We start from the raw sequence: 19,438 nt of genomic DNA, 5'->3' as shown, positions 1-19,438 counted from the left end.
AAGCTGCCGCGTTCATTTTCCATGTGGTGTCACACGACAATTGAATCCAATCCGTCACGTTATTCTTAGTGTGGCTCAATCCTCTGTGTTGTGTCTCAGCTCCTCTTTTCTCGTTGTGATTCATCATTGCCGTGAACTTCATTCCTCTTTAGTGCCCCCTCTTACTGGCACGAAAAGCTCAAGAGTAACAATGGCTTACTTTGGCATTTTTGCACGTTTAACCCTTCAACTTTTGTCTCATTTCAGTTTTGACCCCAATATTATTTTTACGTGAGATTGCTCCTTAAATTTACTTCCAAACTGCTAAATTTCCATTTTATACCTTGCGATATGCAAATAAATACACAAGTGCAATATATACACCAAAAATGTAACTTAAAATGATTAAAATGAACTACCACAAGATATTCAAAATCATTAAAATTTTAAAATATCATAATCTTGAATCACTTACTTTTTAGATGAATCCCAAATGAATCGCTCTTGTTTATGCTAAACGATTTCAGTTGCTATTGGACAATATTGGTCGTTCTAATATTCAAACCACTAAATGTATGTTAAAACCTATTTGGTGTACAAATGACGGGTGTACATGTGAGTTTTTCAAAACAAGTATACACGTGGACAATGTTTACGGGTGTACATGTGTATACATATTTCATTGTCCACGTGTATATTTGTTTACAAAAACTCACATGTATGTGTGTGTACACATTGGTGATTTTGACCATCATTGCAATCATGGTTATGTATTCTTGATTATCAGATGTAAATATGAATCATTGCAAATAAATTTAACATATTATTTGGTGTCCATATATTATTGTACAAGTTAATTGATGTAAATGTGAATCATTGTACATGTGGATAATAAAATTGTTGTGTGCATGATATAGTGTACACGCCAAATGCTTTTTAAATTTACGGTTTCATTTATGCATTTTAGAAAATCTTACTAGTTTATTTGTGTTATTTTAACATATGTAAAGAAGTTGTACACATATGATGCTTTTGATTTTTGTTCTTTTAATTCATTTTATAATGCATTTAAATATGTGCACATATGTTCTCAATTGCATTAGCATTGGGGTTGTAGTACATAATCAGTTTTTTTTTTTGCTAAATCAAATAGACAATTGTTTACTTTTGAAAGTTTGGAAGAAAAAATTAAAGCAATCAAAAGACCAAGTATCATTCGTGCAATTATGATGATGTACTAAAATGAAGAATCAAAACGTTTGTGGGTGATTTTGTGTACATTTTGAAACATGTACACGTGTACAACCAAAATGAACCAATATATATAAACTAGTTGTACACATATAGGTTTAGGGTTAGATATATGCACAATTAATAAGTTTAGGGTTAAAAACAAAATTATACAAACGTTAAGGACCAAAAATACAAAAAAAAAAACAAAAGTGGCCATTGATGTTCCCGAGCTTCTACGGTGCCGTGACGGCGAGAGAGATAAGGTCACGACGCTGGAAACATTGTTGCAACGCAACGGAAGAGATGACAAAGTGAATTAACGCGTCTGAGGAGATGACAAATAATATTACAACAGATCATGGCCTTCGACAAAGTAGAAGACGACAATATGCGTTTACGGCAAGTATTCAAGTGACTACCGTTCAGTTTCTTCCTCTTCATCTTTTTTTGCCATTAAAATTATTGTTTTCCAGATTTCTTTTGGAATTTTTCTACCATTAAAAATTATTTCTTTTTAACAGAGAGAGAAAGAAAACAAAATTAAAAGGAAAATTGTGGGGTCTATCTAGTTTCAATAAAGAACGTAGTTATCTTGTAGTTGTGAAAAACTACCTTAGGAGCAATAACTGTCTTATGGTGTAATAAAAACTCATAAACTGCTCTATAGTGTAAATCACTCATATTTAATTGTTTATTTTATTACCATATATCATGTCATTTCATTATGGTCCATGGGAATACATTATGTCTGTTACTGTTACACTTGGCAATGTCCAAATACATCTTTGTGTTTGGTTGACTTTGGTGTTCCACTAGCTCCACCACCTTCTCTAATACAGTCCATACCAAAGTTTCAACGGGATAGATTTCCAAAAGTAGCTAGAAGTTTTGATAAATTCTAATATTCTTCATAACCTTTGTTTTCTTAATAAGAAAAATTATTCAACTAACCTCTTCTCAAGTTCTCAAAATCTCTTTATTTCATTCAGCTGTTAATCCTTTCTTCGAATTTTTCAAAAGCTAAATTTGTTTCACAATGTCTATATGATACATACAACATCTAAAGGAATCGATGATAAAGAAGCTAGTACTGCTTCACCTACCAACTCCTCCTGCAAGGTCTTTTGCTCATCTTGTTCCAAATGTTGGACGATGCTCAAAGCCTCTCACGTTCTCGTCCTCTTCTGCTTCTGAGCAACAAATCTAACCCCTTGCTTTCCAAGCTCCACCGTCTTCACTTTTCCATTCTCAAGCGTCACCATCAACTTCGACGTCCCTCCTCCTCCTACTTCACTTACCACCCCTTTCTCCCTGTTTTTACTCAATTGTTAGAACAACTTATAATAGATGAAACATCTAAAGATAAAAAACACGCTCACAGGTTAAAAAAAAAAAAAGAGTCTCATGTACCATGTATTATCTGCGGCCTCGTGTATTTGAACCTTTTTGCCTTTTGCATCCTTCCCCAACTTCTTCAGAATCCAACTAGCATCAAGCATTTCGTCTAACAAACTGTCATCACGAGACAGTGACACATCTTCATCTTCATTGAACGCTGATTTTTCAGCTGGAGGTGATGCTCTCTTTCTTTTGGACCTATGTCCTTTCCCAGACTTGCTTCTTTCATACACGATTCTAGGGGCTTCACGTTCTTGGCTCTCCGGATTATGAGTTTTTATTTTCAGTTTCAGCAATCTTCTTGAATCTTTCTGCAACTCTTGTTGGCCACCATTTGAATCTCCTCCGCCTTCCCCCTTTGAAGTGCCTACCTCACTTTGAGACCCTCTCTTTTCTTCACTACTCTTTCTCAATATGCTCCTTTCCTGCTCTTCTTGGGAAGCGGTTTCTTCTGATTGTAATTTCCCATGCTTTCCTGAAATTACCGGAGCTTCTTTAATTATATCGTCTATGTCGTATATCGACTAAATAACATTTATAGTGTAGTCTTAAAAATAAATCGTAGTGTGTATTATCATTCCAAAATACACATACCGTTCGATTTGGAGGCAAGCTTTGATGTGTCGCAACTCATCGGGTTTGTAACTCCTGCTTTTCTAGGGCCTATACTTATCACCAATTTTTTCGCCTTCACAGGGCTCTGCTCTTTAGAGTGTTTTCCGAGTTTCTCACTATCTGAATCTTGAGGCCTGCTACTTTTTATTCTGAGAACTCTCAGTGGCTTCTCTTCTTCTCCACTGACCATAGCCTTTTCAGCAACTTTTCTTTCGGCAGAACCAGGCTGATCGATAACAGGGGCGCCACCAGTTTTCCCTACGACTCGTGCACTAGCTCTTAGGCTAGCAATTAGCTCTTTATCCTCGATATCTTTACGTTTCCAAATTTCCTGTACAGCATCCTCAAGATCCTTGACCTAGCATCATAAACACAAATCAGAGAGAGAAAAAAATAATGGGATCACCAAATTGTCAATTCCAGCATTCTACTAGCATGGGGAGAGATGTAAGACAACAAACACATATATAAGATTAACGACACATGCAACACACCTGGTAGCTTTCTCCGCGACAAGTAGAACATTTGTACTGAAGATTCCCATCCACTTGAAACTGCATATATTTCTCATCGCTGCAACATTTGTTTGCAAAGTTAATGTTAGTTGGATACATACATAAGGACAGACGTGAAATTTGGTTATATGAAATAGATTTAATGGATACGGACCTGATTCCATCACACAAGCAATGGACCCAGCGCTGGCAATAGTCACAACACACCATTGGTGTTGCTTCCGAGTCCCTGTAAACCTACGTGAAGAAAGCAAAACAAGTTGGCCAATTTGTTTCAAAGCGAGACAAAGAATACCCATAAGTGTTGCATTTAATACAGATATCTGATAGCATACGGTAACAACCGTAAAATACAAAAACCTCAAAGTCAACTATGGCCAAACATAACAAATATGAAGCAGGGAAACCATGCAGACATTTCACTATCAAGTATCAACAACGAAGAGAGTGCAAGAACATACCTTCAAACATACAGGACAATAATTTCCCTTGCCAAACAGCCTTCCACAAGCATCACAACAAGTATGCCCCAAAAACCACCTGCAAAGTTAAAAGGATTGATAAGAGATCTAGTTCACTTTAAATGAACAAATACTAGAATACACCACAAAGCAAAAGATAAGAATACCGTAAGCTCTGGCCATTCCCAGGGACTTTAGACCCACAGCTGTAACATTTGGTGTGTTTAGGACATAGATAGGGTCCAGAACTAACAGTCTGTAACATCCAGGGATAAAATTAAATCAAATTGCAAAAGACAAGATAAGAAATTTGCTAAGAAGCAACAAATATATACCTTGTGTCGAGGCTGTTGGCAATCACAATGATAGGCATCATCACATCGTTTGCAGAACATCAACTTCTTTGGATCCCCTGATGTTCCACAGGCCTAAAGGAAACATAATCAATGACAACATTTTGAGATATATCAGTCATCCGATGCTTTCTAAGGAAAATTCATAGCAGCCCAACATGCAAAACAGGACTAGTCATTGAGAAGGTTATGTCCAAACTAACCTCACAGGTTCGGCAAGAGGGGCAAGCCCAAGAGCTCCAGTTAAACAAATCTGCAAGCAAAAAAAACGCTATAAGAATATAAGCAGGACAAGTATAAGCACAACGTTGCCATGAAACGATACCTCTATGTTGAGCCCAAGACTTCAAGCAGTTTCTATGATACTTCTTGCGACAACACTTGCAAGAAATCATCTTTGCTCTCTCACTCTTCCCAACTTCAACCATAAAGCACATGGGACACGTAACACTTGCACTGTCAGTGTCATGATCTACTTCATTGAGCTCATTGACCGCCATCTGCATAGAGAAACAGACTATTAACATTGCTGAATACACAGATACGTCAACACCCAAACGACGCAGCAAAATACAGCTTCAATGCATCATCAACTAGAAAAGCTACAATATAACTAGCAAGTCTAGCCTACATTTCCTCAAATTAATCGTTGAATTCAAATTGAGACACAAACAAACAAGTTCGGTGGAGAAGCACGAATCGAACCTCAAAGTCGTCAGAAGCAGAACGTGCAGCATGATTCTCAACAGCCTTCTTCAGCACCACCGTGTGTCTGCCTAGCCTCGAAACCGAAGATGCAGCAACCTCCTTTACCGAATCATCCACACCAGTATCGGAGGGAGGGAGCTTAGGGACGTGGATCTGAACGGTGCCTTCCTTTGAGACTCGAGAATCCCACGGGTCAGGCAACAAGTGCTGAAGAGAATGAATCTCGTTGAGGAACAAATCCTTGGCTTCCTTTCCATGGAGACTCCGAGGAAACCCCAACAAGCAGTCGCAAATTTTACGGCTGCGAAGAAAGAAAGAAATAACCAAAGCCGTTAGGGTTAGAAGAGACGACGCACTCTCGCGAGGCGCTAAAACAAACAAACAAAAAAAAAGAGAGAGTTAAGAGAAAAGAGATAGGATACCATGTAATTGGACAAGCTACGTGAAAGGCCATAGTCGGTTATGCGTCCGGGTTCGATTTTTAGGGATCTGATGACTTACTTCTCTCTTTTCTTTTCTTTTTTTTCCTTCTGATATAATTTGATTTTTTTTTGTTAGGTCTTTATTCCCAATTAAATCACACCAGATCTTTTCTGTAAATAGCCTAAATTATTAAGGACCTAAAAGGAAATATTTTAAGAGTTATCAGCCCGATCCGAGCCAGATGATTTAATCCAATCAGAAAACAACACGTGGAGTTATGGTAGATTAAATAGACAAAACGACGCCGTTGTTTTCTTCTTTGGTTTAATTCATTGTTCGTCAGAAGATTAACCTGTGAGACTGTCTCTGCGGCCGAAGCGAGAATCTCCGATCAGCGATGAATGCCCCCGACCGATACGAACGATTCGTCGTCCCTGAAGGCACCAAAAAGTATTGCACTTCAAAAGCTTACTCTAATCTTCATGTTTTTGTAATGTGCTGAAACCCTCTCTGGATGTTAATCTAGGGTTTCGTATGAGAGGGACACGAAGATCATCAACGCTGCTTCCTTCACGATTGAGAGGGAAGACCATACCATTGGCAACATCGTCCGCATGTACGATACGTTTCATTGTCTCTATTTAACTTTTTTTTTGTAACAGAAGAAAATCTCTAATTTCTCTCTCTGGGGGTTTGATTAGGCAACTTCACCGCGACGAGAATGTGTTGTTTGCTGGATACCAGCTGCCTCATCCTCTCAAGTACAAGATCATAGTCAGGGTAAGTTTAATGTTTCTCTCTACTGGGGAGTGTTGCATGCCCAATAGAATTGCTTTGAACTTGATGCGGTTTAGGAACATATAAGCAGTGTCTGTTTTGATTTGTGTTAGGGTTCCCTGATTAATGGTTGATTTAGAAATGTTTTGGATGCTCTTGTTCTAAGTGTGAAATTGATTTTTTATTTTTTGGCAGATTCACACCACAAGCCAGTCTTCTCCAATGCAAGCATACAATCAGGCTATCAATGACCTTGACAAGGAGCTTGACTTTCTCAAGAGCCAATTCGAGGTATTACCAACACACGTCTCTCTCTCTCTCTCTCTCTCTCTCTCTCTCTTTGTTTTGAGTCTTGTTCATAAATGTTGTTGTGAGTTAGCTTGAAGAATTATTAACTACTGTTGAATTCCATTTTATACACTTCCATTGTGCGCTTTCAGGCAGAGGTTGCAAGGTTCTCGAATCCGTACTAACAACCAGGCGGCATAAGGAGCTCAGAGTTCTCCATTGGCACTTGGAGAAACGTGTCACCATTTTCCTTATCTAAGCACCAACCAGGAGACTTATAATGAGCTGCTTGTTTTGCTTGTATAAATTATAAACAAATCTTCCTGTGTTTTGTTCTATGTTTTGGATATTATTTCCGACCGCTAGTACTAGTAGTAGTATTTGGATTACCTTCTCTCTCTTTACCAAAGAAAAAAACGTTAAAATAGTTTGAACAATTGTACACTCTCCTTAATGCCTGTCACCCTGAAGGTACTACTCTTCCAAACTACTAAGATTGTGCATTTGAACAAACGATGGTGAAATCATCATGAAGCCCTTCTAGCTGACCTCTTGTACGCTGCTGCTGAATGATTGATGTGTTGTGGGGGAAATCGCCTATGGTAACCAAGCTCTGTATATTGCTGCCAGTCGTTGAGGCCAGTGACTAGCTCTTCCAACAATCACCCGCCCATACTCTCCATGCAGCGATTTAAGTGCTGTGAAGAGTTTGTGAAATGCTTCCTCCTCCTCCAGCTATATATCTTTCGTAGAACTCTGCAAACTCTCGTCATCAAGCTTCATTTCCTCCTCTTCCTCTACCGCAAACGAGCTCTCGTCTTCCAAGAAACGTATATCACGGCAGGTTTAACTTCACAGCACGATGTCGAGCCACTGGTGCAGCAAAAGCTAGTGCCTCTCGGTCGTCCCTGCCACCTTGGTCTCCATGCCTCTTCTCTTTGCCCTAATGACCTGTCTGTTATCGTCACTGAATCATTACTACGACCTGCTCCTCCTCCACCCCTTAATTAGTGTGGCGCCAATCTCATCTGCCAGCTCCACCATTTCAGTAGCGTAGAATATGGAACCTGCCTCACGTCCTCCATGGCTGATAGGCTGTGGAAGCAATGTTATAGGGATCATGGAGACCGACCAAGACTTGAAGCTCAGTTGCTGGAACAGCCACTGAAGTGCCATGATGTTTCTGTCGCTTTTAACAATGTCCATTACCACGAATGAGTAGACAATGACGACATGATAATTGCAATTCAATTTGATGACGGATCAATGACGAAATACATAAAAAATTTGTAAGGGTTTGTTTTGACTAAAGTGAAAAGTTGAAGGTAAAATACAGAATTGGCTTTTGAAAAGGGTTTGGTTTAGGCAAAGTGAAAAGTTGAAGGTCTTCTTTATTGACATTTTTCTTTCAACCAAAAATTAAAAAAAAACATCTGTCTCTAGAGGGATCTCTTCAGTTAGATCTTTCTGGATCGAGTCTTCTTCGTGAGTGACTTGGACGACGAATCACACTTGTCCTTCCGCTTTCTGTATAATCCCCTACTCCTGTAAGTTCACTTTGTTCTCCTCCAACACTTGCTCTGTTTTGAATGAGATGCTTTCCAACATGTTTTTTTTATGTCAGCGAGTCTTCCTGTCTCGATGCTGCAAAACTCTTTATTTTCTCATTATTGCTGCAAAATGAGCTTTTGTTCCAAGTCAAATACCATTTCACCTAGGAATATTTCTGGAATCTCTAAGTAGTTTAGTTAGAAGGCTTCTTGTATAATCAATTCCAACATTTACATGTTTAATTCTTGATGACTTTCCATCATTATAACTCTTTTCCTTTACTGCAGGATCGAAACTTGGATTGTAAATAATGGATGAATCTCTGGAGAATCAAAGTCAAACTCTTGGTAACTCATTTCTCTCTATTTTTTTTTCTGTCCCCATAGTCAACAAATGCTTTGTTTAGAGGGGATAAACGGATTTATCAAGACGATTGTGTTGAAAAAAATTGCATATGAAACAATCTTTTAGGTGTATTGCTTTATTCTACATCATACTGATCTGCTGGAGAAACAATCTTATTTTTGTTTGTTCAAGTACTGATAATGACTACTGTATATATTCATACTTCACATTTGGTTTTCAGACCAAGAGAACGAAATAGTTACTGAAGGTAGCGCGGTTGTGCATGGTGAGCCTTCTCAAGACGGTAGTGTTCCCCCTAATGTTGATACTGAAGTGGAAGTCCTGGATGAGAAAGTCAGTAAGCAGATCATTAAGGAAGGCCACGGTTCCAAGCCATCCAAGTACTCCACTTGCTTCTGTAAGTACCCTTTGCTTTCCCTTTCTGGCTTACTGATTTTCTACTGCACTTACTCTTCGCTTTGTGGTTAAGTCTCTTGACTGAGTTCAGAAATTTTGTTAGTTTTCATTGATATGAAATTCGAATTAAGAGGTTTATTCATGTAGAAGAGGGGTTAAATGTGGTATAATTTTGGTAAATTGGCAAGAAATTACTTTGAAATGTTTCCTCTGAGTACAAGGTTAGCCATTTTGTTCGAGTGTTTCTACCTATCTGACCAATTTCGTCTTGGGTCATAGTGCACTACAGGGCATGGACCAAACACACGCAACACAAATTTGAGGATACATGGCAAGAGCAGCAACCTATTGAACTGGTTCTAGGAAAAGGTATGTTGCTATCCATTATCTACTCTACCATCCTTCTCGTTGGATGATGCATCTGCGTCAGCTTGCGTTTCATGTGAATACAGAGAAAATGATTATTTGGTTGGAAAGAAATTGAATTTCCAGCCATGTTAACGTTACTATTCATTTTTTTTAACGAGACTGACTGTGTACTAAGGAGTGAAATGTTGTCTGTGAAACAGAGAAAAAAGAAATGGCGGGTTTGGCCATCGGTGTTTCTAGCATGAAGTCTGGTGAACGTGCGCTCTTGCATATTGGCTGGGAACTGGGATATGGGAAAGATGGGAACTTTTCTTTTCCCAATGTTCCTCCTATGGCGGACTTGTTATATGAGGTTGAAGTCATTGGATTTGATGAAACAAAGGAGGTAAGTTCTTATCTTTAATATTACGAGTAGTTTCTTCTTGACTTACCCTGACAACTCCATAACCAAGTGCATATCCCAAGCTGACGTTTAAGAGGGTTGATTGTACAGGGAAAGGCTCGCAGTGATATGACTGTAGAGGAAAGGATTGGTGCAGCAGACAGAAGAAAAATGGATGGGAATAATCTGTTTAAGGAGGATAAACTGGAGGAGGCCATGCAACAGTATGAAATGGTAATTAAGCTTTAGATCTTGTTTGGTTTTCAAGCATACTGAGCGAATCTTGTTGAAAATATCGTCTCTCCTTTCGGATTTTGATCATAGTTTTTGCTGTCTCAGGCCATTGCATACATGGGGGATGATTTTATGTTTCAGCTGTATGGGAAGTACCAGGATATGGCTTTGGCGGTTAAGAACCCATGCCACCTTAACATTGCAGCTTGCTTGATCAAGCTTAAACGATACGACGAAGCAATTGGTCACTGCAACATTGTAAGACTCATCAAATCATTCATCGAAAGAACATATCATTATTTTTTTCTCTAATCAAAGATGTAAAACTTGTCAGGTGTTGACAGAAGAAGAGAAAAACCCAAAAGCGCTGTTCAGAAGAGGGAAGGCCAAGGCAGAGCTAGGACAGATGGATTCAGCTCGTGAAGATTTTCGAAAAGCTCAAAAGTATGCTCCTGACGACAATGCGATCAGAAGAGAGCTACGAGGCATTGCAGAGCAAGAGAAAGCTGTGTACCAAAAGCAAAAAGAGATGTACAAAGGAATGTTTGTAGGGAGAGAAGAAAGTGGTGGCAAGGGAAAGAGCCGTAACTGGCTGATAATGTTGTGGCAATGGTTGGTGTCCCTCTTCAGCCGGATCTTCGGACGTCACAGAGTTAAAGCAGATTAATAATGTAATGAAAGCTTAAACAAATTCAACTATAAATGGTAAACTGTTCATTCTTCTATGTTGCGATGAATTTGAGAGACATGTAGCTTCTTGATCTTATTTATGATGTGGTGGATTTACAATAATTCAATATCTTAAGCTAAACTACCATGAGGGATTGGGGAGGGTGACATGAGCCCAGGCGAAGTAAGCACAGACCATTAGTTGAGAGATATAAACGTAAACTGCAAAAGAAAGACTCATAAGCATCAGATCCTTCATGTCTCCTTTCTTCTCTGGCTTCAGATTCTTCCCCATCTTCTCAGCCGCTGAGATCATCTTTGAAACTGTTCTCTGGATCACTCCTTGGCTCTCTTCCGGTGATTTCTGCTTCCGACAAGACATCACAGTCAGAGATCTGACGCTGTGTCTGCTTGGGGATTGTCTTATTGTACGCTGGTTGTGGGGTGAGCTGAGTGGGTGGTAGAAGGTGGTGAGAGCCGCCATGAGAAGATGACTAGAATAATAATTGAAGAAAGAAAGATTTTTGTTTCGGGAATCAAAAAGTGAGGAGGAAAAATATCTGAATCTTTGGTAGGATGAGGACAAAAATGACTGAATTAAAACAAGGTGTGGATAGACCTAATCTAACACACATATCAGGGCTGCGAGTTCAAAGGTTTGGTGGGGTTTGGTTGGTTAATTTAGTTTTCGATTAGTTTTGATTACACAAAATTTTGGCAGGTTGAACTGAACGAATAATTTGTTGGTTTTCGGTTAGTTTGCTTTAAAAAAATTTCGAATTGAATACAAAGTTCAGTATTCAGTTAGTTTTGTCGTTTAATTTGACTTAATTACGTAGTTTTGATTAAAATTGAATATTTCGGTTAAATTTGATTTAAATTTTTTTATTTAATTAAAAAAATAAAATTTTACAGATCTATTCAAATTTATTTTTTTTAAAGCTGATTTATCATGACATTTCATTTATAAGAAATATTATATAGATGATTTGCTTTTAAATATTAACCGGTAGATTAAGGTGTTTTCACGTCATTCAAAATCTATAACCAAACATGAATAAAAAAAACCAAAAGATGTGGTTCGAATTAGCAAATTGGAGTCGGCAATTTTGGCAGGCCTAAAGAGAGTCACACAGCATGTGAGTCTAGAATCTATCCAACTCATTTCTCTATTCACACACAATCAACACACATTATGGTGACTTGTGAGATCAATAATGAATCAAATGGATAACAAAGTAAAAAGTCAAATCTTCTCGAAAGAAGGTTCTTTTCCTTCTTACATGTGTTCCTGTCTCCATCCCCTATTATTAGATCAATAATAATAAATCGAGATATGTTTAAAAAAAATCTGGTTGCTGAAAAAACCGTATCAACTCTTTACATATATTTAAACAGGCCCACGCAACAAGATTAGCAATAACTGTGTCGATTTGTCCTCTAATAATTTCCCAAAATATTTTAAAACATCCACGTGTCCCTACTTGCTGACGTCGCATTTCCCTTTTTTTATTTTAAAATCAATCATCTCCTTCATTCTTCATTCAATCATATCCATCATCTCCTTCCTCGGAAAATTTCTAATTGTGTTTGTTGCAGAGAGATGTTCTCTTCCTCCACTCTCGTCTATTCTCTTTCCCTCTTCCTCTCCCTCTCACTCCTCTCCTTCCTCTTCTTCCTCTCTTCCTCCCGCCGCGACATCCTCTCCCCCGCCGATGAACTCGACGATCTAAAACTCTTCCACCGCGCCGCCGTCTCCTCCAATAACCGCCGCCTCATCTCCGTCTCACACACTCCTCCTCCGAAAATCGCATTCCTCTTCCTCACAAACTCCGATCTCACCTTCCTCCCTCTCTGGGAACGCTTCTTCCAAGGACACGAGCATCTCTACAACGCTTACATCCACGCAGATCCATCCTCGCGAATCTCCACCCTCCTCTCCTCCACAATCAACGCCAAATTCATCCCGGCCAAGAAAACCGCACGCGCTTCCCCTTCCCTAATCTCCGCGGAACGGCGGTTGATAGCACGCGCCATCCTCGACGATCCTAACAACCTCTACTTCGCTCTCGTCTCGCAGCACTGCGTCCCTCTCCACTCCTTCGCTTACATCCACAACCACCTCTTCTCCGCTCGCTCCTCACCACAATCTCATCACCAAAGCTTCGTTGAGATCCTCTCCGACGAGCCTTTCCTCCCGAAACGTTACGCCGCGCGTGGACTCGACGCGATGATGCCGGAGATTTCGTACCGGGACTTCCGCGTGGGGTCGCAGTTCTTCGTTATGGCGAAACGTCACGCGTTGATGGTGATAAAGGAGAGGAAGCTGTGGAGGAAGTTTAGGTTGCCTTGCGTTGACGATGGTTCTTGTTACCCTGAAGAGCATTATTTTCCGACGTTGTTGTCTCTTGAGGATCCTGAAGGGTGTAGTCGTTTTACTCTCACACGTGTTAATTGGACTGGGAGTGTTGGTGGTCATCCTCACACGTACGGGGCGAACGAGGTGTCGCCGCGGTTGATTCGCTCGCTGAGGAGATCTAATTCGAGTTTGGATTACTTCTTCGCGAGGAAGTTCTCGCCGGAGTCGTTGCAAGGGCTGATGGAGATAGCAGATGATGTCATCTTCAGGGATTGAACTGATTGAAAGTGAATTAGGTAAGCACTGAACCACCTTTAAAAGGTCGAATCTTAAGAGTCTTAGAAGACGTTTGTGTTTGATCTTCTTCTTGTGTTTTTGTGTTTCAGGTTTGAGGTTTTAGAAGAAGTTTGTTGTAGGCGCTCCTCGAAGAAGAGTGGCAAATAAAGGTGAAACTCTTGTGTGCGTGTGTGTGTGTTTTTACACTTTGTCTTAGGGAAATTAGATGGTTGAATTGGGTGTAAAGGGAAAATGTAAATAGCCCTCAAGGGCAGGTGAAAGCGCTCATCAAGTTGGCCAAATCGGCTGTCTTTTTTTTTTTTTTTTTTTCACCTCCTTTCCTCTGGAGACAGAGAGAGTGTGTGAATGGCAAAAGGGCCTTCCCCTCTCTTTTGTTTCAAAAAAAAATTGTGTAACAAATCTTTGTTATATGAATACCAAAGTATAGTTTTTTTTTAAATTCGTCTAGCTTCATAATAGTTTGATGGTTCATTGGCTACTTTTGAATGGTCTTCTTTTTACTTTGAGGAATACAATGTTGGAGTGGTAATACAATCATGCTTTACGTTTGAGATACCTTTTGAGGAATACAATTTTGCTTCCATGCCATAGCAGAGCATCAACTTCAACTATTCTCTCGCTAGTTTTCAATAAAAGCATGACGCTTTACAAAAGTATTGTTCATTCAACAAGTGTCTACCCTTTGCGCGAGAGCCCTCTAAGCCTTGAGCTTTCTTATATTCTATGTACCCCCATCCAACAAAAGATGCATAATATCAGATATCATGACTCAACACTTTTTTGCATCAAGGCTCTCCCACAACTGTAAAGTTTTTCTCATGACTGGATCAGCTGAAAATCCTTCTGCGTATGCACCTATAGCGACCAACAAGCTCCTCCATTTCTCCCCATTGTCCTGTACACATCACCAAACCAATTTCCTCTCTTACTTATCGCTCTTATTATTGTGTTGTAGTAGATGATGTGATGATACTGCTATAAACAAGAGATCAGACTAACCTCTGGTTTCTTAAAAGCAAGATCTCTTGTTTCAAACGGTACTATGTAATCCGGGAGATCAGTCCGTAACAGTGCCTGCCATTTAGACAAAAAAGGAAAAAGTCACCATCTCTGCATAATGAAACTCAAATAGCTGAAACGAATGAGAGAGGACAAATAACATAAAAACCTACCAACTTCTTGCTTAGCATGGCTTGATCCGCGTGAGCTATTATGCTCTGTTGCAAAGAAAAGGTAAGAGAGAAAAATTAGGCATTGCATGTTGAAGAAGTACTAGCTTGCCTATGGAAGAGCCATCTCACTCACCTCTTTTAGTTTTCCTTCCTTTATTTCATCAATAGACTGCAACAGATTCTCCAATGTCCCTGATGATACAATAGAAAAATATGATTAACAGGTAGCCGAGGATGCAAATCAATGAAATCAAAGTATATAGTATGTGTATCAACGACTTACCAAATCTAGATAACAGTTCCACTGCATGCACGTTCCCAATTCCATCAATTCCTGCACGTAAACACAAACATGATTGGATCTCACTTTTAGCCAGTCTCTGAGTACAGTTTTGCTAATTTTTTGTATTTAACCATATTTACAAATGCAGCTATGGAATGAATATTTACAGAAAGAATATCAGAAACAAACTTGTAAGGGGTAGAGGAGGTGGGTGTTACCTGGAATATTATCAGACTTGTCTCCAGCAAGGGCTATGATATCAACAAACTGGGCTGGCTTCAAATTTCCAAACTTTTTAGCAAACTCTTCTACTCCAAAAGAGACCATCCTGGCCATAAGAGACGGTAGCATTGACACCAATGAGTGAGAATATGCAATTATAAAGAGACAACAGTTGTCGAACGTGAATTTCTCACTCTGATCCACGTGGTGCTATTCGAAGAAGACGCAGTGAGGGAGAAAGAATCTGAAAGAAATCTTTGTCTGGAGACACAACTCGAACCTGTAATGAGGCGACAAACAAATGATCAGTCTACAACAGGACCTGAGTATTAAATTAGCAGAGAACACTTTTTGAATAGCTGGTAATGATTACTTTATAACCGGCACCAATGCTTCGCATAGCCAGTGTTCCAATGACATCATCAGCTTCTACACCTGGCACCTGTCTTCATAGAATTTCTACCCATTGGTGAGTAATCATCACAATAAAAGGAAATATGACATTCATGTGTATGATTTACCTCTATAACCTTTACAGACATTGCCTTGATGGAGGCTTTGAGATATTGAAGTCCTTGTACTATGGTATCAGGTGTGGGAGGACGATTGCTTTTATAGGCAGGGTAGAGAGTATGACGGAAGTTCATGCCTGTAAAAGTTAAAGCACAGAATAAAGATAGGCCAGACACTGAGATTACATTATTATTCATCCTTCACTCTCATGTTGGGATTGCAAAAAAAAGTCTTAAAAAGCATAACTATGAAAAGACAAGCGTTCCACACACCGAAGGAGAAAGAGTAGTGGATATACATAGCTGTGTTGAGCATGCACAAGGCGCTAATAACAAAAGACAGTAGCAGACTGAGCATTGGAGCTAAATACTGCCCAACATATATATGCCCAATCGGTAACATATATATTGTCAGAAATCAATTTGATCTTTCTCTACACAAAAGTTTACGACTGCCAAAAAGCGACAACCAAACAGCCCAAAATGTCACCCTTGACAAGTAAGCCATAATATTTGGACTAAATTCTCTGAGGCGCACAAAAGAAAATCAGTTCAAACTGAAAGTAAATATCTATAGAAGCAATGTAATTAAGGATTTGATATTATTAGTAAATGATATTGCTTTCACAACCATCGAGTCAGTACACTAACTTAACTCTCAAGAAAAACACCCCATTTGTTAGAATATCAACTGATCCAACCAACATCATTAACTTAAGTTTGACTTAAGACATGGAGCTTACCTTTTGAAGAATGATAACCAATTGACGAATTAGAAGTACTGCCATAAGCAACTCCTGAAAAAGACTATATTGTCAAAAAGGAGTAACTAGAAAAATTCAGGTCCACAAACCAATTAATCTTTTCGCCCCACATAACCTTGTCTACTAGATGATATATTTGTCAGATTACCACTATCATGTACAATTAGAAACCGCTCTCTTGATAGCTTAATATAAAATCCCATCAATGATGCACTAATGATTACCAACATCAAGTAACATATCACTATCTAGGGGGTTGCAAAACGTCAACACTGAATTTAAACAATTGAGGAAGCCGATACTTATACAGGAAATACAATAAAGTTACGGGGTTAGTTTAGCAGACAACACTCAACAAGCTGAACAAAATCATTGTTATACGAGAGGACAAATAGTGAATATATTATATATAGATGACTTATGGAGCAATTAGTATCAGCTGATAAGAGGCATGCATTCACATAGTCGAGTAAAATATAAGGAAATTCAGAGGCTATAACTATCGGACTAGAGCTAAATCGTCCTACAATACAACATAAAATAGCTAGACGTCGATGAACTCACCATCATGGTCGAATACCACCTGCATGGACACAGTGAATTAAGTCAGCAGGATGTATCCAAGAATTGGCAGTAAGGAAGAAAGCTATAAGAACTTCATCTTAAAAATCACAGAGAGAAAGGAGTCAAAGAAAGGAATATACCGCCACATGGGATGGGAGAAATTTCAGAACATCAATTATCTGCAAGTGAAAACAGAAGGCAAAAAAGTAAGAAGTGGAATCCAAAAGTTACAAAAGTAAACAAGAAAGAGATACTTAAAAGCCTTCAGTTGAGAAACACAATTCAAGGCAACCATGATTACTTGAACATCCATCCTAAAAGAATATTATTTTTTTTCCAATCAATAGACTTTTTAACCAAGTACAATACAAACGAACTTATGGAGAGGACAGTATGAAAGATATTCACTTACAAGAGAAAGAGCTGAGAATATGGTCAAAACCCAGTCGGCGTTTCCATCAGCGTGAGTCAGATGACCATGATTCAACCTTGCTGCACTTTCCCAAATCATATGCAAGTAACCGTGAGACCAGAGGAAGAAAAAGTTAGATTCTTTCTATGTAGTAACATATGGAGAGTAGACAATATACCTAAAATCTTATAGTAAGCCCTGTATATAATGGAAGTCCCATCGATAAGCATCACTCTGCCATTCGAAGAAGCAGCAGCGCTAATTGCTGCGTTAGCTTCTGATGCAGGCGCAAGATGTTGACTTTTAGAGAATTGAGAAACCGATGCGTCCAAATTACATGTTGAACTGCAAAAACACTGAACTCCCCACCACATATATATATAAGTGGTATCAACATTAGTATCTATCTACCTCCTCAACATCAATGATGAATTTACTAAAATCTTGGGTGAATCAGAGTAAACATATAACAAGAGTAAGAAGTGACACAGCTCTAATGACTCAGGAGACTTTGAAAGAGATAGTATATGTATATATAAGTAAGTAATATATATCTCACCTTGGTGGTGCGTGAAAGAGAAGGAGAGAGGAGAGAGTAGTTCCTCCTATTGCATAAACTTCCGATTCTCCTGGGGAAACATAGATTTCTCCACAGAAAACGGGAGTGGTGAGAGAGATGCGACGTCGTCATTACGTCACTGACAAGAACGAAGGAGCGTTTAACCTGAACTGAAAACACTTTCACAAAATCAACAGACGAAGCAGAAAAGACAACGAGAGCAAACGAAGAAAGGAAGCTCGCAGATATGGAGGAGACGAGAGGGATGATTTTACCGCTTTAGGCGTCTCCGTGTCTTCCTCGGCTCAACCAAATCTTCTTTCTTCCACTTTAGCACGACTCCAATAGACACAGACCTGCGGGTTCTGGTTAGTCGAGTCGGTTCGTTCGGTTTGTTTTGGTTAGTTTGATATTTGAAAAAATTACTAAATTGAACCAAAAATAATTTACGGTTTGGTTCGGTTTCTTTGGATTTCAATTAATTGATTCTTCAGTTTTTCTATTAAAAAAATTGAACTGGACCAAATTTTTAATTTTTTTTTTGGGTTAAATTTAGTTAAATTCTGTTATTTTTGCATAACTTAAGTTTGTTCAATTAATTCGATTCAAAATATTAATTTAATTCAGTTTTTGTTTTAAACTAAACAAAATGGAGCTAACCGATCGTCGAATCGACCCTGTAACCAAATTAATTTTGTAAATGGGCTAATCGGGCTTTGTATCAATACAGGCCTCTAAAGCCCATTGTATAGGCCTTGAGTGTGCTGTTTTTAACTACATCAAAACCCTCGAGTACCAGAGAGTCTGTCGAAAACCCTAGAGACGACGAAAAGTTTAGATCAAAGAAGAAGATGACGCAGAAGAGCAATCAGTTCAAGGGGCAACAGAAGAAGAAGACTGTTGCTCCAAATCGCCATGGGAAAGCCATTCAAAATCGCAAAGGTATTCTCGCTTGAATCTCTCACGATTTTCTGTTTCTCGGATTCTCATTGTCTTCTTGTGTTGTTCTTACAGGAAGGAGATATATGAAACCATCAAAGACGACGAAAGAGTTAGACACCGACCGGGTATCTTCTCTCTGTTCCTTCTTACATCTCCGTTAATCTTGAGTCGGAACTGTTATCATTTTTTAATTAAGTTTGGTTTTTGTTGATTGGAGCAGGAGCTTACGAAATTTATAAACCATTGCAATGAAGTGAAAGCTGCCAACGCTGCTTGCAAAGAAGGTGGTCAACTCAATATTCTCAAAGCTGAATCTCATGCTGAGCCGTCAAAGAAGTCCGCCAAGTAGACGAATCATGTTTTTTTTTCTTTCGAATTGTTCAACTTTTGTGTTTCTTACAACAGTTTTGTCACAAAACAGAGTAACAAAGGTTATGGAAAAGCACACTTTCTACGAGTGATTGATTCTCCATACGCTTATGAATTTAGTATTAGCTGTTACTACCTTCTTCGTTCCCATTGCTACGCACCAGTTGCCTTTGATGTTATGCGTTTCAATGTTCTTGAGATGCTCTTTTTCCTCTCCTTTTCGCAACCACCTCTTGGTTGTGCCTCTTCTGATCTTGTTGTCCATT

General features: G+C 39.0%; 7 protein-coding genes across 8 annotated transcripts; 4 read left to right on the top strand and 3 right to left on the bottom strand.

Moving 5' to 3' along the window:
• Nucleotides 1-2,187: 2,187 nt before the first annotated feature.
• Nucleotides 2,188-5,818, bottom strand: LOC103841144 (histone-lysine N-methyltransferase 2C). Its single transcript, XM_009117665.3, has 12 exons — nucleotides 5,685-5,818; nucleotides 5,260-5,563; nucleotides 4,880-5,054; nucleotides 4,758-4,807; nucleotides 4,537-4,629; nucleotides 4,369-4,457; nucleotides 4,202-4,280; nucleotides 3,895-3,977; nucleotides 3,720-3,798; nucleotides 3,205-3,583; nucleotides 2,623-3,085; nucleotides 2,188-2,523 (listed from the first exon to the last, which is right to left on the bottom strand). Exons 1-12 carry the CDS (start codon nucleotides 5,714-5,716, stop codon nucleotides 2,379-2,381), a joined length of 1,971 nt encoding a protein of 656 aa, XP_009115913.1. The 5' UTR covers nucleotides 5,717-5,818; the 3' UTR covers nucleotides 2,188-2,378.
• Nucleotides 5,819-5,966: 148 nt separating this feature from the next.
• Nucleotides 5,967-7,185, top strand: LOC103841143 (DNA-directed RNA polymerases II, IV and V subunit 11). Its single transcript, XM_009117664.3, has 5 exons — nucleotides 5,967-6,135; nucleotides 6,212-6,301; nucleotides 6,387-6,465; nucleotides 6,658-6,753; nucleotides 6,903-7,185. Exons 1-5 carry the CDS (start codon nucleotides 6,083-6,085, stop codon nucleotides 6,933-6,935), a joined length of 351 nt encoding a protein of 116 aa, XP_009115912.1. The 5' UTR covers nucleotides 5,967-6,082; the 3' UTR covers nucleotides 6,936-7,185.
• An 854-nt stretch (nucleotides 7,186-8,039) lies between these two features.
• LOC103841141 (peptidyl-prolyl cis-trans isomerase FKBP42) lies at nucleotides 8,040-10,859 on the top strand. Its single transcript, XM_009117661.3, has 8 exons — nucleotides 8,040-8,297; nucleotides 8,589-8,648; nucleotides 8,888-9,064; nucleotides 9,343-9,432; nucleotides 9,633-9,817; nucleotides 9,926-10,048; nucleotides 10,154-10,306; nucleotides 10,383-10,859. The coding sequence occupies exons 2-8, from the start codon at nucleotides 8,612-8,614 to the stop codon at nucleotides 10,713-10,715; spliced, it is 1,098 nt and encodes a 365-aa protein (XP_009115909.2). The 5' UTR covers nucleotides 8,040-8,297; nucleotides 8,589-8,611; the 3' UTR covers nucleotides 10,716-10,859.
• LOC103841142 lies at nucleotides 10,786-11,239 on the bottom strand. The gene has a single exon (XM_009117663.3). It carries the CDS (start codon nucleotides 11,199-11,201, stop codon nucleotides 10,860-10,862), a length of 342 nt encoding a protein of 113 aa, XP_009115911.1. The 5' UTR covers nucleotides 11,202-11,239; the 3' UTR covers nucleotides 10,786-10,859.
• A 1,033-nt stretch (nucleotides 11,240-12,272) lies between these two features.
• LOC103841140 (glycosyltransferase BC10) lies at nucleotides 12,273-13,807 on the top strand. Its single transcript, XM_009117660.3, has 2 exons — nucleotides 12,273-13,372; nucleotides 13,463-13,807. The coding sequence occupies exon 1, from the start codon at nucleotides 12,321-12,323 to the stop codon at nucleotides 13,350-13,352; it is 1,032 nt and encodes a 343-aa protein (XP_009115908.1). The 5' UTR covers nucleotides 12,273-12,320; the 3' UTR covers nucleotides 13,353-13,372; nucleotides 13,463-13,807.
• Nucleotides 13,808-13,896: 89 nt separating this feature from the next.
• On the bottom strand, nucleotides 13,897-18,241 carry LOC103841138 (flap endonuclease Xni). 2 transcript variants are annotated; one of them, XM_009117657.3, is made up of 16 exons: nucleotides 18,137-18,234; nucleotides 17,862-18,031; nucleotides 17,481-17,658; nucleotides 17,303-17,382; nucleotides 17,031-17,069; nucleotides 16,891-16,909; nucleotides 16,306-16,359; nucleotides 15,572-15,699; nucleotides 15,424-15,492; nucleotides 15,245-15,330; nucleotides 15,047-15,156; nucleotides 14,829-14,879; nucleotides 14,679-14,737; nucleotides 14,546-14,590; nucleotides 14,373-14,447; nucleotides 13,897-14,268 (listed from the first exon to the last, which is right to left on the bottom strand). In XM_009117657.3, exons 2-16 carry the CDS (start codon nucleotides 17,991-17,993, stop codon nucleotides 14,143-14,145), a joined length of 1,251 nt encoding a protein of 416 aa, XP_009115905.1. In that variant the 5' UTR covers nucleotides 17,994-18,031; nucleotides 18,137-18,234; the 3' UTR covers nucleotides 13,897-14,142. The 2 variants fall into 2 exon arrangements, with proteins under 2 accessions (XP_009115905.1, XP_009115907.1); XM_009117659.3 differs by lacking the exon at nucleotides 16,306-16,359 and having other exon boundaries at nucleotides 18,137-18,241.
• A 380-nt stretch (nucleotides 18,242-18,621) lies between these two features.
• On the top strand, nucleotides 18,622-19,297 carry LOC103841137. Its single transcript, XM_009117656.3, has 3 exons — nucleotides 18,622-18,803; nucleotides 18,876-18,928; nucleotides 19,024-19,297. Exons 1-3 carry the CDS (start codon nucleotides 18,713-18,715, stop codon nucleotides 19,150-19,152), a joined length of 273 nt encoding a protein of 90 aa, XP_009115904.1. The 5' UTR covers nucleotides 18,622-18,712; the 3' UTR covers nucleotides 19,153-19,297.
• The last annotated feature ends 141 nt before the right edge of the window (nucleotides 19,298-19,438 follow it).

The sequence above is a fragment of the Brassica rapa genome, chromosome A09, assembly GCF_000309985.2.
Source record: "Brassica rapa cultivar Chiifu-401-42 chromosome A09, CAAS_Brap_v3.01, whole genome shotgun sequence".
Taxonomy (NCBI): Eukaryota; Viridiplantae; Streptophyta; class Magnoliopsida; order Brassicales; family Brassicaceae; genus Brassica; species Brassica rapa.
Note: the sequence above shows the minus strand (reverse complement) of the source record. Positions and strands in the feature narration are given on the sequence as shown.